Source organism: Diadema antillarum, unplaced genomic scaffold, assembly GCF_040938485.1.
Source record: "Diadema antillarum isolate AM-2024a unplaced genomic scaffold, OU_Dant_1.0 seq00001051_RagTag, whole genome shotgun sequence".
NCBI lineage: Eukaryota > Metazoa > Echinodermata > Echinoidea > Diadematoida > Diadematidae > Diadema > Diadema antillarum.
This window is the reverse complement of record NW_027271881.1, coordinates 1,056,006-1,077,964: the sequence shown is the minus strand read 5'-3', so window position 1 is coordinate 1,077,964 and position 21,959 is coordinate 1,056,006. Positions and strand designations below refer to the sequence as shown.

At 39.1% G+C, this 21,959-nt stretch overlaps 1 protein-coding gene across 1 annotated transcript in view; it reads left to right on the top strand.

Moving 5' to 3' along the window:
- Nucleotides 1-20,333, top strand: part of LOC139743118 (uncharacterized) — a 28,299-nt gene extending 7,966 nt beyond the window's left edge. Inside the window, exons 2-6 of the mRNA XM_071653622.1 lie at nucleotides 8,601-8,897; nucleotides 9,756-10,636; nucleotides 11,155-11,380; nucleotides 12,090-12,233; nucleotides 16,992-20,333. Coding sequence (XP_071509723.1) covers nucleotides 8,601-8,897; nucleotides 9,756-10,636; nucleotides 11,155-11,380; nucleotides 12,090-12,233; nucleotides 16,992-17,311 — 1,868 coding nt within the window. The 3' untranslated portion in view covers nucleotides 17,312-20,333. The remainder of the gene's footprint in view (nucleotides 1-8,600; nucleotides 8,898-9,755; nucleotides 10,637-11,154; nucleotides 11,381-12,089; nucleotides 12,234-16,991) is intronic.
- The last annotated feature ends 1,626 nt before the right edge of the window (nucleotides 20,334-21,959 follow it).

Here is a 21,959-nt window from a genome sequence, read left to right as displayed (position 1 = left end):
AGTGATATCTCCTTGGTATAATACGTACCTGCTACACATGTAAAGTGACGGAAAACGTCACTTCTTGTACTGGAATATCGAACTCGTGATTGTTGAGTATTCGAGGAGTAGAAAACAATGATAAGGTTTCGGTGTTTGTTTGTTTTTTTTTTGTTAATGTATGATTAAAATATATAGTAAACTACACACTGAGCTTTAATACGCGATGTTTACATTACGCTTGCAATAGGGAGTGATTGTACAAGATGCCATTGATTAGCGTTAATATAACCACCCAGCTAAAGATTTCAAACACAAACCAGTCAAAGGTATTGCAGTTTACTCTTATCAGTAGTAATGTGTACTAAGGGGATCGTGATAAAGTTATTTTTCTGTACAGCTGGACTGTATTTTTTTTTCTATATTGCAACTGAACTATCAGTATCGCTGATAGCGTCATTCCTCTCACGATGAAACAATATACCCGTGACCGAACACTTTACATCAATAAGGGGAAATGAAAATGAAAACAAAAGTGTTTTTGGTTTTCTTGAGTTGTCTGTGCCAGAGGCACATTAGAATTGCAAAAGTGTGGACGTGAATGTGTATGAGGGTGGCCTGCACATGTGAAATTAATTGTGAAGTTTAAATTGATGTATAAGCATTTATGATATCGCCGACAAATTGCCCTTTTTTTCTTTTCTTTTCTTTTCTTTTTACATTTTCGTCACCCGATAAGTTGCTGCCGTCTATTACAATAAACAAGAGTTAGTCATTGTCTACGTGATGTCACACTTTACATTGCTGGAACCACACGGTAAAATGTAAGGGGATCAATGATCATGTCCTTTTTTATCAACTCCAACCTCAATACCGAATCGCAGTTGATAACAATATTGAATATTGGCATATAACAAATGTGTGTCCTGTGTACGAGAGTGTCAAAGGTGTAGAAAGAGCGTCATTAAACTTCTATGATGTAGGCCTACTTGAAATGTCAAGTCATTTTATTTATCCATTGCGCTAATCTCACGTAAATTGGACAATCTCAAGTACTGCCACTTATACATACTGTTATCGAATATTGTGACGATATTCTTTTTTATGCTTTGAGTGGAATGGAAATATCAGTAAGTACAGTGTATACTATACGTATCAGCAAACAGGTATAGAGCCACCAACCAGTGTTGTATATAGGCCCTAAGCTCCCTATCAAGTCATGTGAAGAAAAGTTGTGTGCCCATGGTGTGTTCATTAGGCAGCGAAACCAGATTGATAGGCGCAATCTTCCTTTATCGTTCAAAGGTAATCCTGACTGGCTAAACTTTAAACTGAGTATCAATAGTGTTAGATTTCAACAATGAAGTATTGTTGATAAAATAAGAAGAAGTATAGATATTCGGGTTGTTACAACAATCATCTATTTCAGGGTGGTGTTGAAAACTTGAGTGCGAACACGATGGAAACAACTTTGATAAAACGGAATTATCTATAACCACTTGGAGTTTCTTACTCAGTAATTTTCGGCGCGGTTCCAACATCATGTTGACAAAACGCCGATGTGAATTTGGGTAGCATCAATGTATCTTTTCTTACCCTAAAACTAATACCGATTGTCGTTTTGATTTTCAGCGTGAAATCTATTTCATTTAATATGACTTCCACGAGATCAGTATAGGATGTGACTCCAACATTGATTTTGTGTGTGTGTGCTTTGAGATGTTAATACATGCGTAGTATGCTAAATATGAAACCATTAATGAAAATTCACCTTTCTCTGTATATAGCTGTAAAGAATGTTATGAACGTTACCGTATTTTTGCAAATTCATGAAGGCATGTAATATTGAATCGTTACAAAACTAATAGCATCCTTAGCAAAAAGAACAAAATCGGATCTCACTTTTTTTTCTTGAATAGAGACCAATACAATATCTGTTTAAGGTGGTGATATCGCTGCACCTTTTTCTTAATATTAGTTGTACTTTTTTTTGATAAGGATTCTCACCTTTTTGTTTGCAAGTGTAGTAGCAATTATTAATAACGACTTTCCCCCTGTTTGTTGTAGTTATTACATCTAAGGGTGAATCTGTCGTGAGCACAGTCATGTTTCGCTTTCAGTTCCGTGCCTTCGGATTTGGCCGCTGTCGCCAATCGTTGAAACGGGAGGCAGGGGAAAGTTTCCCTAATGGTGTATACAACTCTGTCACGTGACATTGACACGAATTCATTTTCGTCAATGGGCGTGTTTGTTGTAGTACATGTGTAAACTTCACGCAAAGTTTGAAGAGAAACCGCGCCCAGCACACCTTTCAGCAATATCTAACGATGTTTGAGATAATGGTTTTAGGGTTGTTTATACCTATTTAGCAACTTTCACCAAAATTTCGCGAATGGTCCCGCTTCACAGACATTATACCATCTGGTTGTTTGTATGTCCGTATGAATAAGCCTATACTATACCTATATTGTTTGTGTCATTTGTATGTTCCTGGGAGTATGTGTGTATGTCAGTATATGGGTATCATATGGAAAGGAGATTACAAGACTTCGCTACTGTAATTCGCTCGAGATCTTTCGTGTGCATTCCTCTTTTCTCTTCCGCAACGTCATCTTTCTTGGATAAGTGCGTGGAGTGTTTGTTCCAGATTCTCTGTTATATAATAAAGGACCAACAGCTGAAAGTGATTTTCTGTCGGACGCCCTAGAATGTGCGCCCCGATTGTTCTTCGCTTCCCCGCTAGAAGATAACAGATTGCCTTCGCATAAAACGAACAATGTACTGAGATTAACCTCTGTGAAGAGGTAGCCCAATAAGAGAGGAAGCTGCTTAAAAACAAAGGCAAGGCGACGAATAGTACAGTTACACCTTTTAGCTTTGCTAACCTGGATCTTCGATGGCACTGTATAACTCAGAATCAGAGCACACAATACCATCAACGACATTCTGGTACTGGAAGTGGAAACCAAGTTGAATGCAGGGAAATGGGTTCTTACTATATTGAAAAGAAGTTGTGATGTTGTGGACGCTGTAATGAGCAATCACAAAGAGTTTGAAAGAACATAATATTGCCGGAAGATAGAGAGGTATAATAAGGACTGGTGTTTTTGGTGACAAGTTGAAGTTGAAGTTGAATTTGAATTTGAAGTTTTTTTTATCATCCACATTCACATGCTCACATGGCATAATACATATCGTTGGCGGAGAATAATAAGGGCCTGATAACAGTTGCCACTAAAGCCTTAGTGTTCACGATATCAAAAGACACATGAATGAATACCATACAGAAGGTAAACCGGAACAAGGGGCTATACCGCGCACATCACTTCTCTGGTTTGTTTTGGTGAATGAGGGTGTTGATCATTTACAATGTAGGCCTACAGGTAATGATCACCACCTGCATGACATCGTGAGAACGCATAATAGGATTCAGACCCGTATTCCCGGTCGCACCAAAACTTGCCAAGTTTTCAAACGGACAAACTTGATGCTGTAGAGCCTGTCGTGTTATCCCGCGCCGCGCTTCTCAACCGGTGGGCCGCGACGTCGGCCAAAAAATGAATAACAAAACATTTCTATTCGATCTAATTGGATTCGAAAAAAAAATATATAAAGGAGCTGAAGCTTGTCTCGGGTTAAGAAAAGATTGAGAAGCAGAAGTGATCTATTGTCTATACGTAGGATCGCTTTTATACTGAAGCCTGTACATGGGGTGAGAATGTGCATGATCACGTCGGACAAGGCGCCGACTTCTCACGGCGCCATGGTGACTTGTTCAAGCTCACGTATAGTCACCAGTCCGTCGCAAGGATAAAGGAAGGGCGAGAAGGCAACTTTACCACAAGCCGCTTATCCAGTCGCTCGCCTTGGAGGAGAAGGCGAGACAGTGACTTGTTAAATCGGGCCTTTCATGTTATCTATTATGTTATGGAGAAAGGGCTTTAAAGCATCCTTCGGAAACCGATTAATATTGACATTTTGTTAGGACGATGAGGATAGCAAGAAAGCTTCTGCTAGGAAAGCACATGTGTGCCTTGTTATGGGCGAGAAGGTGGAGGAGACCACTTACTATTTAAACTATTACGAGATCAACGGTATCATTTTGATCGAAATCGGATAACAAATAAGGAATTTACAACTTATATTTTGACAGGATTTCCCCTTTGAATCTCACCTTCATGCCTTGGTCAGGACGACAAGGCGAGAAAGCGACTCGTCAAAAACTCCCCCGTAATATAATAGCCTACATTATTATGCTTCTTAGCGCATTGGCGAGTTTCAAATTTCCGTATATGTTTCTTCACTTGTGACAGCTTTCCTAAAGAAAGCGGCATATTTACAAAAACAGAATTGATATTATCTGATTATGTATATATTTTATTTGTTTGCTTGTTTCCCTTTTTTCTGTGCTGGAGAGAGTCTGAGAGAATGATATAGTATTAATTGTGTGAATTTTAAACACAGGTTATTTGTATCTATTTATAGTTTCGTATAGGCCTCCCGCTCCTATGTTGAACTCGCTTTTGTTGTTTTTATAGCACGACCTCTTGATGAGAGTGTTGTGTGAGGGAGTCAGGAAATAATCCCTTGCCAAACAAAAGACTTCAAGTACCTCACCTTACCAAACGACTCCAGCAAGCTATTTCAACCATCGCTCAGTCGTCCGTCCTGCGTCGTTCGTCGCCCGTCCGTGCCCCGTGCATTGTCAGTCATCCGCATCGTATTATTCTTCTTTTAAATGCGATTCCAAACAATGGTCAATTTGGCTTTGATAGAAAGGATAGAGTCAGTCAGATGAAGAGAGTGGTAGGGATTTAATCGAAAGGGCCTAAAATGCTTTCGTGAGACAGTCAGTTGTAACTAGTCCCCAGTGCCTGTGCTAATTAGGTGAGCTGATGAAGTCAGAACTCACAATCTCATGAAAACTCTCCCATTGGTTTTACACAAACTCTTCTAAACTTCATACTTTTTATCAGCATAGCGAGTACTTCACAAACTCTTCTAAACTTCATATAGTTTTGATCGGTATAGCTAGTGCCCCCCCCCATTATTGTCTCATATTATAACCCTATGAAACGTTGATGTATGTTGAATTGGTCCGAATTTGGTAAAAATGTTACTATCGTGTTAATGTTATTATCACCTATCAATAAAGCCAACATTTAATAGTGCATGATGCGGAATTGCGCGTTAACGCATTTTTTTTCCCTAAACGAAACTTGCAGTGGCATCAGTCATTCTGTAGGGCATACAGGCTACAGGGGGGCAAAGTTTTTAATATTGTTCAAGTGGCTCCCATTTAATAGAATCCAGAAGACAAAAGGTTGTGAATTTTCTAAACCTTATTCTCCAGATCCAGATATATTACTACCATTTTTTATCGCATGTGTCGATATAGTTTCTGTTGTTCATGATAGTTGAAGTGATGACTCAACTTCGCACTTGGCACTCGGCAAGTGGGAGGCTGGTTCCTTCCATAAGATACATCATTATATTATTTTTGCCAAACTTTACAGGTATAACTTACATTCCAGTGTAACGCTCCGACTGAGCACTTATACGAGTATGACAGGGTGGTCCAATTTAGCATTTAAGGCATATTTTTATCTTCATTCAATTAAACTGCCCGAACAGCCTCTTTCCACCTCCTGGTCTTATACGTATAGGCCTATTACAGGCAGAAGATAGAATGGGAGGGGGAGGGGGGCAGGGGCCCTTCTTTTTTGTGTCATTTTGTTTGTCGGGCATAGATCTGCTTATCAACCTATGATGGGGTTTTGCCACCTCAGGTGGTACCAATAACCCATTTTTTCAGGTCTCTATATGTGGCGAGTTCTGCTTTCTTGGTAGAGTGTAGGACTATAGCATTACTAAATTAGACTTTTCGTCGTAATTCTTCAAAATGTCTTTATCCTTCAGGACAGCCATTAAAGAGTTATACAAATACACGTTGTCCCCATGAAATCGTATTCTTTTTTTCCCTTTTTTTTTTTAGTAATTCTTCGTCAAAGAACGCATAGCAGACAGAACCGGTTGAGATAAAGAAAGCGCCTTACTGCGAGATTAGACGTACTCGGTGGTCTCAGTGTGCGCTCTAGTTCGTTGTGAAGGTGACTTTCAGACAGCTATTGTCTAGTGTTCATAGGAAGCAGAACGTAGTTTGTTTCCAGTCGCATTTCGTTATGTCCAGCAATGAAAGAAAATCTTGTGTATACCCGCTTAAATTCGTAATGCCTGTATTTTTTTTACAGTATAATGAGACACCCGATACCGTTAGAATAAAAAGATTTCATTACTGGTTTGGCTTTGCCTAGCGGTTTTAGTTAAAGATCACTACAGTATATTGGACGACTATGTCGATAACGGGGGGAGGGGGTGTTATGAGGGTTTTGTTTTGTTTCTTTTTTTTTTAGGATACCTCTTTTCAGTCAGTACCATGATGATGCAGCAGTACTGTTTTGTTTCCATTCTCTATATCACGACACTCGATAAATCGTTGTTCAGTTGGCTAGAAACATAGAAACGAAAATTGTAAGCAGCGTGAAAAATCAACGCATATTCTTACGTTTTCTGCCCTTGGTAGACGTGGTCAATCGCAATGTTCAGCCTCCGTTATTTTAAGGTCTCCATTCCATGTAAAGTTTCATTATCGTCACCGACCGGCGATATCTACACCTAAAATCTTGATTCTCTGTCTCAGTTGCTATTTTTGATTTCGAGACGTACTATAGTATTTGTTTTCCGGCTCAGCGATGGGTGCTTTCCACTGGAGCAGGAACGAATCTTTTGCCCTTCAAGTTTTATATTGCTTGGAATTGTTGAGCTCCAGTATTATGAAATGTTAGTGAACGAAATGCATTAAATGGTGATTACTGTTTAAGCAGAATTACGTTTGAAAATGAAGGGTATTCTAAGATGTCAAATCATAACTTAATGCAGTATATATGTCTCTCATCTTGCTGTATTGGTTCACCCACACAATCAGGATGTTGCTGTAGGCTATTATAGTACATAGACTGCCTGTCTCTTGCTAAATATGATCCTATACCCACACTCCAACATGTACATGCACATCGTTCACACTTCTCCATCTGTTTTATCTAACGGAAATGCGTGTACGTAATATGCATATTTCTCCATTAATTATCTCTCTATTCAAGCATTTATCATGATAGACATTTTAGTCCCCGAAAAGCGTTGCTATATCAATGATATTACGTAAGGCCTATATCTATTTTTGTTTTCTTGGAGTTAGTTTTGCTATCAATCTGCTTTTGGCGACTGTCGTGATAACGGCACATGTAATCCGTCGTGCATGAACCTATTCACATCTTTCTCTCCTTAAAAGTGAAGCAGTAGATACATGTTTTAACCAGTACTTGGACAGTAAAAATAAACGGGAAAGAAATGCTGTGTCAAATGCTGCTCCAAAAACTTCAAGAATTTGCAGAAATAAAAATTGAGTTATACCATCTCCTCTCATTCTCAAACCAAATGAATTTACGGAAATAACTCGTAAAATTGAATTTTGACTTATAAAGTTAGACACAACGTTATTATAGGAAGAACAGTGCACAATGCTATATAATAGAGAACTTGCCGATACCACACTCGCATGAATTTCAGAATGTTTTGATGGTGTCTATATACGCATATCTCATAAGATATACTTCTTTTCCGTTTTTATCGTGGAAGACTTTCCAATATCAAATTTAATAAAATGATATCAAGTAACTATACGGTTTCGTGGAAAAGCATTTATCTGCCGTAATTATGCGTCTTTCTGAGATATTTATATTATTTCTTTTAAGTCCTCCTGTTTAGCCCTGCATCCTTAAACATAATCAATCAAAAATAATATAAGACATGAGGAATACAAATCAAGGTACAGCGTAGTCACATGACCAAGACGGCAATGTTGACTTGCTCCTCTTCCTCCGCAACCCGGTATGAAAGCTATCCAAATACTTTATGACTCCGCGCAATAATTTTGCCTGACGTAGCAAGGCTTTTGTTATAACTGCTCTTGTTGAAAAGGTCTTGTGCACTAAGTAAATGATGCTTATACTCATGATGGTTAAGGCATAATCAGTCATGTACTGCAAATCAGAAACAGTCGCAAAACATGGCATTAAAAAAAAAATAAAAGTCGATGTGTCGTGTTCGATATGAAACTGCCTGCGTGTATATAGGGCCTACATTATTAAAGGGATCGTACAGTTTTGGTTGAGACCTAATTTCAGGTTTCTAATATTTTTTTGTGAGATAATGAGAAAACTCTTATGAAGTATGAAAGAGCATGTATAATCTATGAGGAATTCAATGTTTATTTGATGAAAATTGGTTTTGAAATGGCTGAGATATGCAAAAAAGAGCGATTCCAATAAAGTGCGGGACCCACACTTTATTACGATCGCTTTGTTTTACTTTGTTTTTGGATGTTTCAGCCATTCCAAACCCGATTTTCATCAAATAAACTTTGAATTCCTCTAAAAATGATATGCTCTGTACTATATCATAAGTGTTTTCTTGGTATCTCGCAAAAAGTTAAAAGCCCAATTCTCACCTCCACCAATACTGTACTATCCCTTTAATACCCGTTTTGTTCTGTGTTTTCTCAGGTTGGATCGGGTCTGTCGCGTTTGGGATCATGTTTGCCGCCTCTCCCATATCCACCGGACTCTTCAAACGCTTTGGGCACCGTAAGGTCGCCGTCGTGGGCGTCATCTGCTGCAGTGCCGGGCTCCTACTCTCTGCCGCAGTCCCACACCCGTACTACCTGTTCGCCACCTACAGTCTCCTCTTCGGGATCGGCTCGAACTTCATTGACAATACCTCGCTGAACCTGGTCGGCACCTACTTCCCGCGGAAGAACAGCGCGAGAGCATCGTGCTTCGCCACACTGGGCTGGAGCGTCGGTGAGCAGTTTTAACGATCATCCCAATCTCAAATTACTGCCTATACCTCTTTACAAAAATAGAGACGGAATATTTATATCCAAGCAATCAATAGAAAAAATGCGTTTGGTAATATTATGAAGAGAAGAATCATTGGTTTATACATTATCGCCACGTCCAGAATTACAAACACCTGCGTCTCAGTTAGAGCCTATAACGCAGCTTATCTAAGTGTATGATAGAAACGTTGGTGGCGCAGTATAGGAAGTTCTCATTCAAGACAGACGTCATCTTGAACGTATATCTCTTTAAAAATAACACTTATGCTGATATCAATATCTCATTATAGAAAAGAAAAAATATGCAAAAAACTTTATCAATCTCCACATCTCCACATCTCCACTGGTGAAAGATATGAAGATTATTCAAATTGTGTCCCATTTAAGCCCAGAAGCAGATAAGAGTACAGAAGTAGACCTACATTGTAATGGTATTGTGTGTGGTTGCATACAGAACAGAGGGAAGTTGTTTTTTCTTAACAGTAGCACGTGGTCCCTTCGGGCCATGGACGCGAAAATGCCTGCTTCCCGTCAAATACATACCGTCCAGAATTCTTTATTGATGTGCTATTTATTGTGTCAATCAGCGCAGCACAGTCGTATTCACATTTCCGGCTGGAGGATGAACACTCGTACATGAAGTAATGCATTTTGAAATAAAACTAATCAACAACATGAACAGAGGGCATTATTGGTGACGAGGCCAAATTATGAACCTGTGTACAACAAAAGTGTGTCATTGATCGAAACATAATCCGTCCATTTACGATGAAATAAACATTTCACATACAATTCTTTCTGTTTTCCTCATTTCCTGCAGGCTCACTGTCATTGAACCCAGCCATCGAAATCCTGTGTGAAAGATTCGGTTGGAGGAAGACGTTCATCATTCTTGGCTGCTCCCTCTTCGTCGTGGGGCTGGTTTGTGCAGCATCGTTCAGGAAGAAAATTGATTACATCGAGGTTCCAATCCCAGACGAGGAGGACGAGGAGGAGAAACAGGCCCTCGATGACTATTGTGATGGTGAGGAGGGGGAAGGCACCGCCAAAGATGACGCAGTCTTCAGCAAAAACGGGTACACCAAGGTCGCCGGTGACAACAAAGTTGTCGACTCTATGCTAGGCGCGCAGCTTGAAACTATAAAGGAATCAGCTCTTAGTACTGAAAATGTCAATCAAAATTGTCATAATGCCACGAGTGAAAGCAAAGAAAGTGCTACATTAAAGTCAACAATGTGCACGCAAAATGCCGCCCCGTCAGACTGTGACCCCGCAGCGCCGAAAGACAACAGCGCGCCTTCAGGAACCGGCAGCGAGTCCCGGCAGGGTAGCGTTGGCTCCAGGAAGGACAGCACGACTAGCAAGGGTCGCCGGGACAGCAGCAATAAGCGGCGGAGCAGCACAGCAACAAGGTCGGACAACAGTTCAGGGGTGCGGCGCGACAGCAAGGGTCGCAGGAGTAGCAGCTTGACGTCTCGCCGGGACAGTATCGTTAGCTTCATCAGCAGGCGGGACAGCGTGTGGTCGAGGAGGGACAGTACGAGGTCGCGGAGGATCCCGATCCCGGACAACACACCCAAGCATACCACCAAGCAGTACATCAAGGCTTTCCTCGTTACCTTCAGGGCGCCGGGTATTGTGCTGTGGTGCATAGCCAATGTTCTCATGAACATGTCGCTGATATTCCCGTTTGTTAACTTCGTGAGTGAATACATGCCTTCTTCCTTGGACTTCCTGAATTCACCTTTTGTTATTCATGTGCCAGGCTCTCGAGAACGGAAATGCTGCATACACATTCACTATTATTGCAAACAGAGGTCTATTGTAATGAAAGGAAAGAGTGTACGAAAACTGCTGAGCTACAATGTGCATGCAAGATCCATGCCCTTTTGAAACTGAAAATCTGACAAGATATTGCTCCTTACATTTACAATTCAAAAGTACTAAAAATAATACATTCTCTAATGCAGTAAAAATCCTCCGTCCTTTGAAAACACATGAGGGAAGCATAATCTTGTTTGTATTTTACTTTTTTGTTGGTAATTTACTTTTGTGTGGTTTGTTGGAGTGGTTGAACTGAACGTATCAGTCGAACGAACTTTTCCCAGTGAAAGTCTGTAGCTTCAGAGCTCCCATTTGAGAAATGCAAGGGACTGTTTGATCTTTGCCAATGGCAGTGTTCAACCTTCGTTTTTTTTTCTTCGATCATCTTGTTTCAGATAAAATACATGGAAACAATAGGCATTCCGTCGTCAAAAGGTGTCCACGTGTTGATGGTCTTTGGCGTCTGCGATATGATCGGTCGTGGCGGATCGGCGATATTTGGAGACTACATTCCCTTTCACACCGTGTACGTGTACCCCATCTCAAACCTGATCATGGGCGGGGTCACCCTCTGCCTTCTGGTTATCACCAAAATACAGGGTCTCTATGGTTACGCTATTGGTGAGTGCAACCCTCTACTCTTCTTTTTAATCGCGACCCTTCACCGAGAAACACAAGGGGAAATCAGACAAATCATTGTTACTTCATTTGAATAAAAAAATATATATGTCTTCGTAGTGTATATCATACTTTGTGACAAAATTGGACAAGAAAATGAGTAACAGCAATTGCGAATATTAGCAATTTGTGTAATAAGTGATAAAATTCCTTTCATTCAAGCGGTTGATCATCAAGAAGGTATAATGATAATCCTCTTAGATTAGAGGATTATCATTATACTTAATAATGATTATCAATCACTTTCCTCGGCATAATATTTTACTTTCAGTTTAGTAAGTTACTATCTCATATTATTCTGCTGACAGGTTGGAATACCCTGATCAGCTATATGGTCCGACTTTCATGAGGCTTTACACAGCAAAATGCATTCACTATTTTAAAAGCCCAACTTTTTAATTAATCTTAATGATAATATTATTGAAGAAAGTCTTTAGTTTCTGTAACGGTCTGCAGTAGACCCCGATTTGTAAAATATCATGCTCTTGACCCAAAGATTTTCTTGAATGCTTAATTTTTGCCGTGATCTCTCTCTTCCTTTTTCTTTTCTTTTTTTTTTTTTCGAGAGAGAGAAATTCTCGTTTTGTCATTATTCGATACTGACACTACTTAACGACGATTTATCTTTGACAATGCCATCTTCTCTTACTAGTTGTTGGCATCTTGACGGGTGTGGTGAATAGCATGCTCCTCAAAGTTTCAATGGACTTATTCGGGCACAAACTGCTGGCAGAAGCGTGGACGCTAACCCTCCTGTCGGCTGGAATCGGCATCACATTCGGACCCTCTATAGCAGGTGTGTATACATCGCTCTAAGGATATTGGCTTGAACTGGGATAAGGATTAAGAAAACCCATCGTTCTTATAGTACTTCATGACATACCATGAGTTTATGGGCGATTCCTTCGTTCACATCTTTAATCGTAGCTAGTCACTAACCATCCTACACATGGCGAAGAGGACATCGCTGTGTCATTGTATAAGTAGCAATCACTGTTTGGTCTGTTGCAACTGGGTTTGTAATGGAGGATGAGCATGCTTTCTGGATTGAACTGGTATTTCACTTGCGTGACTCACGTTATTGCTATTTTTCACAAGTATACCCTCCAAGTAGGAACAGATAAACGTACAAGGTATATTTAGGCCTATATCTTGATATGATGTATCAAGATATATAATGATATAATATGGAAACCGACTTAATATATAGAGAGTAAAAAGTCGGTTGTTTTAGTTTTTGTTGCCTCCTGTGGCATATCACATGGGGTATTATGAAGTTAAACATAATCTGGACTAGCGCGTGTGGTATTACTGCAGTGGCTATCACATGGCTGATCACATTTTTCTCTCTCTCGTTCTCTCGAACAGAGAATGTGTAGGAAGTGGCTTGAGATCGAGGGTCACAATTGTTCTTCTTTGACAATGGCTATATACTCGGTATATCTATTAACATGAAAAGTAAAGGGGAAAAAAAACAACAATAAAGAGCCATTGTGGGATGGGTTGTTTGATTCGCTACCGTAATCTTATATTGGGGTGACACACCTCCCGGGTTATCTTACACACCTCCGCCGTGTTGATTTATCACGAGGGCGAGCTTGGTTTATTGCCAACTGCTTTTTCTGTGCGAAGATAAAATGGCGCAGTCATCGACCGCAGTGAGGGGAAATAATGGCAAAAAATAATGGGATGGTGATGAAATAGTCGAATTTTGCGTTCTACTAAATATCGCATTGCATCCCGTCTCTAAAAAACCACAACAGGTGCTATTGTGACTGCAGGAAACGGTTAAAGGTGATCACATAAAAACGTTCAAACTGAAGTTCTGTAACAGTTTCACCGAACCTCATTGATAGTCTCTCTGAGTATCAGCAACCTTTACTTTCCGGTATCTGTGTTATCGAGGCAAAATGTTATCACCGTAATGCAACTACTTTGTGATTTCCGTGTCGTCAATGTTGTTACGAACTTTCTGGCGAGGCAGATTGGAAAGCGTTTTACGGAATATGCAACCTTTAATATCCGGGAGAGAATTTACCTTTTACCTTTTCAAGACCAAACGAACAAACTAGAATACGGCTAATCAATAATCCATAACAATGATGATGGAGGCAGTCCATAAAAGTGCAGTTACCCCAGTGAGGCTGACCTTTATTCGGCCATGCTATATCTGCTACAAATCATTCCGAGTACAGCAATGGGCAGTTTATCAATGCTTAATTAGAAAAAAAAAGTAAGTTATAAAGCGTTGAGCATTCATTTTTTTTTTTTTTTTTTTGGGGGGGGGGGTCAAAATAGTTCTCAAACAGTTGATTTGAATGTGCAAATGAGTGAGCTGATGACGTCATTGTATGCCTCACAATACTCCATCTATCGTTCGTGTAAAAAAAAACACAAAAAAAAAAAAAAAATTCCGAAAATTCTATTCCTCTGCTGTAAAAATGTGAAATATATTGTTATTCATAGCTGAATAACTTCAAAATAATAATTAGTGTGATATATTTGGATTTGAGACCAGGGCATAATTGTCCTATTTTAAACAAAAGACTTGAAATATCAAGAATTATGTACAAACTTTATCGCATGTTGTGAGGTGATGACATCAACTTACGTTATTTGGCATATTTATTTTGACTGTTCAAAAACTTTTTAAAGTCATAATTTCCCTAATGTTTCATCCGATCTGACAAAATTTTCACTGTTGTGCTTGTAAAATTTTATTCAGTCTTTTCAAACTACCTTCTAACTGGTCCGAGATTATCCGTAAGTCACCCTGTATACTGACCGCACTGGTGTCCACGCGCATCACATTCTTCTCGTACTAAACTCTGGTGCCAAGTTCAAGTTTCGTTTGCAGCTCACGTTAAACCTTTCAATTCTCAACGAAGCAGGAACCACATCCCCCCCCCCCCTCTCTTTCTCTCTCTGACGTTGGGGGATGGGGTCTAACTGGCACTATAGAAGGGTATTCATCTAAGGGGACTGCCTTACTGGACCTGGTAGGCTACAGTGGTAGTGCCCGGGGATCTTAAAACGAAACCCATATTTCTAGACCCATGGGCCAAGGTTTTGATAAAAACCTATAACTAGGCAAGCAAGTTTTTGATTATTGTGCACTGTGGTGGAGATTTCAGTTTCTATAATGTCAGCAAGAAAAAAGAGGATCTGATGTTATTCAATTTTTAAAGCATGCGTTCTCCTTGTGTGTGTGTGTAGGGGGGGGGGTGGGTGAGGAGGTATTAAGATGTCTCCACTCTAACGAGTCCCCCCCCCCCCCCTCCTCCTCCCCCTCCCCCATTAGACTGTCATTTAGTACCGTCTGTCTTACAACACTAAAGCCGTATTTTAATCTCATATGCCTTCCGGGTATTGTGTTGCAAGAACTGCCGTGACAAAGTAGTTATCCGATCACCAGATCTATATCTATCAAAAGACATGGTCTTTGCCCAAGATGAACTTTGAACTGTGTACACAACACGAAGGGTACATTGTTTAAACTAGTGATGATAATGAAGAATACAGTCTTTAGGCCGTAGATAACATGCTTGTACACGTGATGTTTACTGAAACACTATAGCTATACAGCAAATGACATGATAGAAGAATATACAATAAATCACCTCTTAATTTGCTTTTTTTTATTACAGTTGCCAATTTGCGTGGATAAATACAATTAGTCGATCGTGGCAGAGAAAACAGATCTGTAGCAAATCCTTAATGACTGCTAGAGGCCACCTTTTGCTTAATTGTCTCAGTTCTTATACAGTCGTGTCACTTGTAGCTTTAGTACAATCGTAGTTATAAAGATAGGAGAGAAACACACCTGTAACTCTTCAACTAATTCTGTTTCCTGAGGAATGGCATGAAAGGAAATTTCTTCATTCACATACCAAAGTCATTAATAGAGCTAGAAGGAGCACCTAATACTACAAGAAAGAGAGAGAGAAAAAAAAAATAGATTAGAAACGACAACCTCGTTTCATGACACGTGTGCTTTGCCATCTGTTTCAAGGTAAAGATGTAATGTGTCACCGCTGTAATATATTAGAGTCATCGTTTACGGAATTTTCCGTTTCATTGTTGCTTTTATCTTTAAATGCATATCGTTGCCTTGTGCCAAGGTACACTCGCTCCGTCGTGTTTGCCTTGTTTAGATAAGGACTCGACGTCAAATGAACAGGCGTTTTGATATAGTTTTTGTAAGTGCTTGCTATAGTTTCATTATGTCTTGACGAGTACAACCATTGTGGAAAACGAACGCATAGCCACCTCTGTTGGAGGCGATAATTTCGCGATCGACCAGAATCGAGTAAACTTTCGATTTGAGACTATCGCTTTGTATGACCGCACTTATCAAATAATCAACTTAAATAACAGGCAACTACGTAATAAACGGATGAGGGTCACTTTCTGAGATAACCGTGGTTAGAGATGACTGAACGATGAAATCGTTCATGGTATGTCATGACTTGAGATAGGACTGTGATGTTTGTTTTTATTAAATATATTCTTGAAAAGGACAAGGTGGAAGTTGTCAATGTGAATCTTCAGATACTCTTTGTGAAAACACCTTTGTGTGCCTCCTGTCCAGTGGATGTCGGAGGCATTATATTTACGGGCCCGTTTGTTCAACTGTTTCTCCAACAGTGACCAAACTTAGAGATGCACTTAGGACTTATCAATATCATAGTGCTTGCTTTAGTGAAAGATCTGCCTCTGCCAACCCCTAAAATTCGTACGTGTTCATAGTACGCATCGCTTATGATTTATGTTCCATTATCAGTCTCACATTATTTTGCATTTCTAATCGTCCAAAGTGGGTAAGACACAATTTGGCAATTGTGCTGTTTTGTCCGAGTTTAGGAAAGCTTGCATTGCACTGTTTATTTTAGTATGTTGTCTCTATCAACTTGAACACGAATTAGAAATTCCTTTGATTGGTCAATAAAACATTCATTGTGTCAAACATCGTGATTTTTAACTTCAGCTTCATGTTATTTGAGGCTATAATTTTTTGTCCGAATACGCCTATCGCTTGAAAAGGAGAGGGTTTGACATTTTGATCTGTCACAAACTGCATGGTTGTATGACATAATTATCTCTTTATCACTACATCATAGAACAGTGTACTACCCTGCTCGGAGTGATTTTTGTCCCTTCACACTATATATTTTTTTCCACACGACTGGAGAATGCCTCTCAGCTGAAAATGCAGACTTCATGCTCACTGGTCACTAATCCCTGTCTAATATTGTCACATTACGACCATGATATCAGCCTGTTGAGGCCAACATGAACGTATTGTAATCAGAATCAAGAATGAAAGGTAACTGGAGAAATATTCTATTTCTTTTCCTGTAGAGGAGGTTTAAGGGGAATCTTCATAAGGCAAGCTCGTAACGACTCTATGCGCAAGTTAATGAAGGGCCATACTTCGGGCAAGGAAAAATTATAACAGGAGAAGGGGGAAATGTCCCAGTCAATATTAAGATGCATATAACAGTCAAACTTTGCATTCTTGAAGATTTCTATGTGATTTTTTTTTAAAATCCAGGTGCTTCATACGACTTGACTGCATCATTCGACGTTGCCTTCTACATTGGTGGTGGTATCTATATCGTAGCATCCTTCGTCACGCTTCTCATCCCTCTGATCCAGCGACGGAGAGGCTGGGTGCCGGAGAAGAAAGTGAAGCCTCGACTGGACTCGCTGGCGACTATCGAGGGCTTGGCCGCCCTCGAGGGGCTGCACGGCATCCAACCAGGTGTTTTCAAGAACGTCGAATTGTCCGTTGGCACTGGCTGCAGCGACGACAAATGCGAGGAAATGAAGGCACAAGCGGCCATGTTGGAGGAAAAACTTACGGTGGTTTAGTAGATTCCCCAGGAAAAGCATAACAGCCTTGCCTGTGATCAATATGGACCATTGTTTCATGTTCTTTCGCGGTAGAAAGACTACATACAGGATGTAACAATTTGGAGCTTTGTCATCTGTGCCCACGATTGTTCAGAAACTCACACAAGCATGTACATTCTCAAGAAATTTGAAAGTAGTTGAGGCCGATCAGTAATAAGAAGTTGGAGTGAACACACTGCATGTAAAGTGGAAAATGCTTTAGCCTGGCAGCTGCTCTTCCTGCAAATGGAGTTGAATATTTGGTACATCCTGATAGCAAAAAAGCACAAATTACGTCAACTCAATCCTCACACTCGCAACTGTGAACGTTTTGGCGTATGAATGAAAACTATTCGTGTGTGACCAGTTTATCATTTTACTGTCGTGAGGTTTCATGATGCAACTCATGTAATTTGTTGTTGTCTGTGCAAAGAGACCACAGTTCTACATGAGCAATAAATGTCACAGAGTACTTTTCAGAGTTTTGTTATGTATTTGACAAAAGCATTATTTTTGCTTTATCTTAAAGTACGCTCTGTGAAGGGAGATGTCGCCAGAAAGGAAGTTGCGTCTTCTGACATTTGAATTAACTTAAAACACTAATCATGCAAGATTAATTGTTTCGTCAAACGGTCTTCCATTGCAGAGTACCGTTTAAATTACCCGTTCATGCAACGTTTTCACGTAAGTAACCAGCAGTGAAATTAAGCCTTCGGAAATCGATGACCTTTATTCAAAGGGCATGCCAGAGTGATATTCAAATATGTGCTCCAGCTCCCTTTTATTTCTGTCACTGCAGTTTGTATGACTGGTGTGATGACGACAGTAAAAGAGGTATAAAGCCATATGTAATCAAACAGAAATGTGTGTGTATTGAAAACCGATTGATAACTTTGGCACAGAGTATCTAATTTAGGTACACGTGTAAATTCCATTCCCATGAAGCACCCTTAGGCTTAAGTGTGTAATTCCCGTCAAATTTTGGTGGTACATGTAGTATGAATTTGACATCATTTTACTATATGGTTACAAAATACAACCGGATGCATAGCTTGACTTCCGTTACATCAATCACAAGCGTCATGTCTGCAGCTTCTACAACCTGGTGTTCGTCAAAACTGAGTACAAAATGCGTAAGCTGTTAACATCATAGCTTCGCTCAGTTGTAAATGTTGTCCTATTTCATCATTCATCGTTACTTGTTGACGCAAAATATTTTCTCCAGCTTTTTGACGATAGATGATTGTTGAGTTATTTGAAATAATTTTCACAATAGTAAAGACAAAGTTAAAGGAATAACTGTGTGCTGATGAATATCATTTTCGAAAATTTCGCGAGATGCCGGACCGTGTCGTTTGTTGAAGATAGACGTGCAGAACAGATCACTATCTCATGGTTAAGACATAGAATAGGAACCGCAACAACCGACAATCGGTCCAAGTTCCTTTTTATTCTCTGACTATGATGAAAATCATTTAAAAAAAGAGAGAGATAAAGATTCATGTTGAATCAAATGTCATGCGTATGTATGAATACATTGTTTGTGCGTGTACCAATGTAGCATTTGTCTTTACATCCATGTGAATAATTATGATTTATTGATAATTTTGGCTACTACGAAAGAGGTTTTCTGAATTCAGAGATCTTTAACTCTTGACATTTCTATAGAACAATTGAAAACACATATTGAAGAAAAAAGAAGAAAGTCCATCTATGAATATCTACATTGTTGTTTCCCGATTTCTTTGCATTTCTATTTGATATTTAGTCCACAGCATGAGATTTAAGACCATAATAGGAAAAGCAAGTGCTTGAAGGTTTGATCTTCAAATTTTATTCATCATATTCTGGTATGGTTTGTCGTTATAGAATCCATAGCTCAATTATTATTGTTATTATTTTGGCCGTTTTGCAGGCGATCATCTGGTTTTATACTACAGATGTAAATCTTCGTCATATATCTTTGGTTCATTTTGGCTGTTTTCATGTATGTCGTGTATGTCATTTTCCTTTTGTTTATATGTGATAATACTGAGATATTTGCAAGGTTTAATATCCATAGGTTCAACTCATCACACCGCCTTAGTTTTGCTTGTAATAATTATTCAGTAACACGTAAAGCAGTCGTTTCTAATGACTTCTCCCCGCCTGCTTTATTTTGTAGTCTCAAACAAAGGCATTTGCTTCAGGCACAGTCAATCGGTTTTCAGAATGTCAATATTATTATTAAAATCAGAGTTCTTGTTGTACGCTATCACTCTGTCTGTTTCTTAAACAGGGCCCAGATGTATTGGTATTAACTTATTGTGCGTATGTTAAGGAATATACCTATTTATGTGTTCATGGGTCATTGTGTCAACTTACCAATTCGTGTAAGATTAAGACGCAAATATTCTGCTGATGAAGATGTTAAGTAGTATTTCTATTTTTCTCTTGCCAGATACATATATATTGAAGGCGTGTTAGATAATTGTTGAAAGGTGTTGCTGCGATGTTAAATTCCTCGCTCGATTGATGGGATGATCATGTGATGAGTGAATGGCAGTTCAACGTTCAGTCCTATTTTAATTTCCTCTATTTCATTTCCTTTTTTTTTTCATTTCCTCTGCTCATATTATTCTTAATCGAACTCATGTCCTTTTTTTTTTCGTTTTTTTTGTGTTTAATTGTTTGTCTGATGTCTTGTTTGAAATTACCTGCATCGGTACTTCACAGTTTTTATTTCGATGGCACGTTATAGTCAGATACTAGTATGAGTAGATGAGATACAGTGTATTTAATTGTGGGTTTCAGGGTGTGTATTGTTTTATGTTGATTAGTGGTGTTGTATTCTGTCAAAGCAAGATGACATTACCACCTTCGACAGACTTATCGCAAGTTATATTTTACAGTCTTTTACGCGTTTTGTTTACAGTCTGCTCGATCGCATGCCTCGCGCCAGATTCAGTTGATCCTTTTGATCATTGCAACAAATTCTAGATAACCAAGAATTTGTGAGAAATACTGGGCAACTATAAAATCCGGAGAGATATGTGTGTTGTAGAGTAAAATTTTCGGAACATTTCAGTGATCAAAAGATCATCATTTCAAAGATGATTGTGATGACGATTTATTGTGCGTGCAGGCGATGGCGCTGATGTTGATGTTACGTGAGTGTTCTGATGATACTGTTATTAGAAATACGTGTAACGATGTGCTGCTTGCTTTGGTCATACTGATGTAGTAGATGTATATGGGTCTGTAACTTTGATATTCATTCGTTACCTCAATTTTCTGACGAATCAGATTGCTTGTAACTGACTTCAGTGGAAACTACGCGTGCCATGGCAAGGTACAGTGATCCAAAGATCAAGTCAGTGTAGTATAGACAATAATGCTGCTCTTGTCTGTTTACTGTTGATCACACGTTTTTGGTACAATTGTGAAATAAATATGCACAAGCTTTTGACATGGACGTAGAAACCATACAGATGCTCTAAAAAGTGCCTTGCACAAGCATTTATGATGCGTATAATGATGATTCCTTGAATATCTATAGAGATATTGAGATAGCACTGTGTGTGCTACAAGGTTTCCTTGAGTCGTTTATTGCTTTTCTTTCTTGCTCCATGTTGTACGATATTATGACAGATGTCTGTACATATCGAGTTTAATGAATTTAGTGCTTTCTCTTTCGAGTTTAAAATGAGAACAAGCTGTCTTAAATCGTCCGTTGTTCAAGTGCTTAACAAGATGTACCTGAAGACATTTTCCATTTGAAGTATATGGAATGTTATATCGCAAGTTAATTTTACAAACATTGATTTGTCCCGATGTTGGTCGTGCAAGGAGAGCCATATTTCATATCTCTCTTTGCAGTGAACAGTCTTATTCTAAACTTTTCGAACAGTTAAGTATTAGTTTCAGTGTCGTTGTTATTACTGTATAGATTAGAATCATACTGATAAATATTTGTCAGTCGTTATGTCAGCATATTAAAAATAACTCAATTGACGAAAAAAAAAAACAAATTGCAAACTTGACTTGTTGGCAGTGTCTGATTATTAACCCTGGTTGAGTACATGCATTTCTTTATTTTGTTTTGTTTTTTCTGTTATAGTATTTTGTTATTATTATCCTGTTTTTCTTTTCTTTTTTTTTTCTCGGGAGTGGCCTCCGCCCCGAAGGGTGCAGGAGAACAATTATGTTTTCGTGTGTCCGTCCAGCCATCTAAGTGCGCCCCCCCTTTTTTTTTTTGGCAAAGTCGCTTGATGGATTTTCTTGGTATACGTGGTCGAGACAGATATCTCAAGGACATACATTTAGCTCTCTAGTTGTGACTAAAATGTCATTTTCCAGTCATGGTTAACTCAAGGAATCGCAAGTGGTGAAAATACACATATGTGGTAGCAAAGGTACAATACTGGCACACGATTAGGCCCCTAATTGGAGGAATGGGGGATGTCTATAGGTCAATGGTCTTGCTCTTTACTTTGGCTAATTTTCTAATCATCAACTCAGTGAGAAAATACACCAAGGAAATGCAGTGTGTTATAATGTTTAATGGCAACACATTGAAATTTGGTCGGGAGATTAATCACTCTGATGAAAATAATGCACCATAGTTCCTATAACATTCAAAATTATC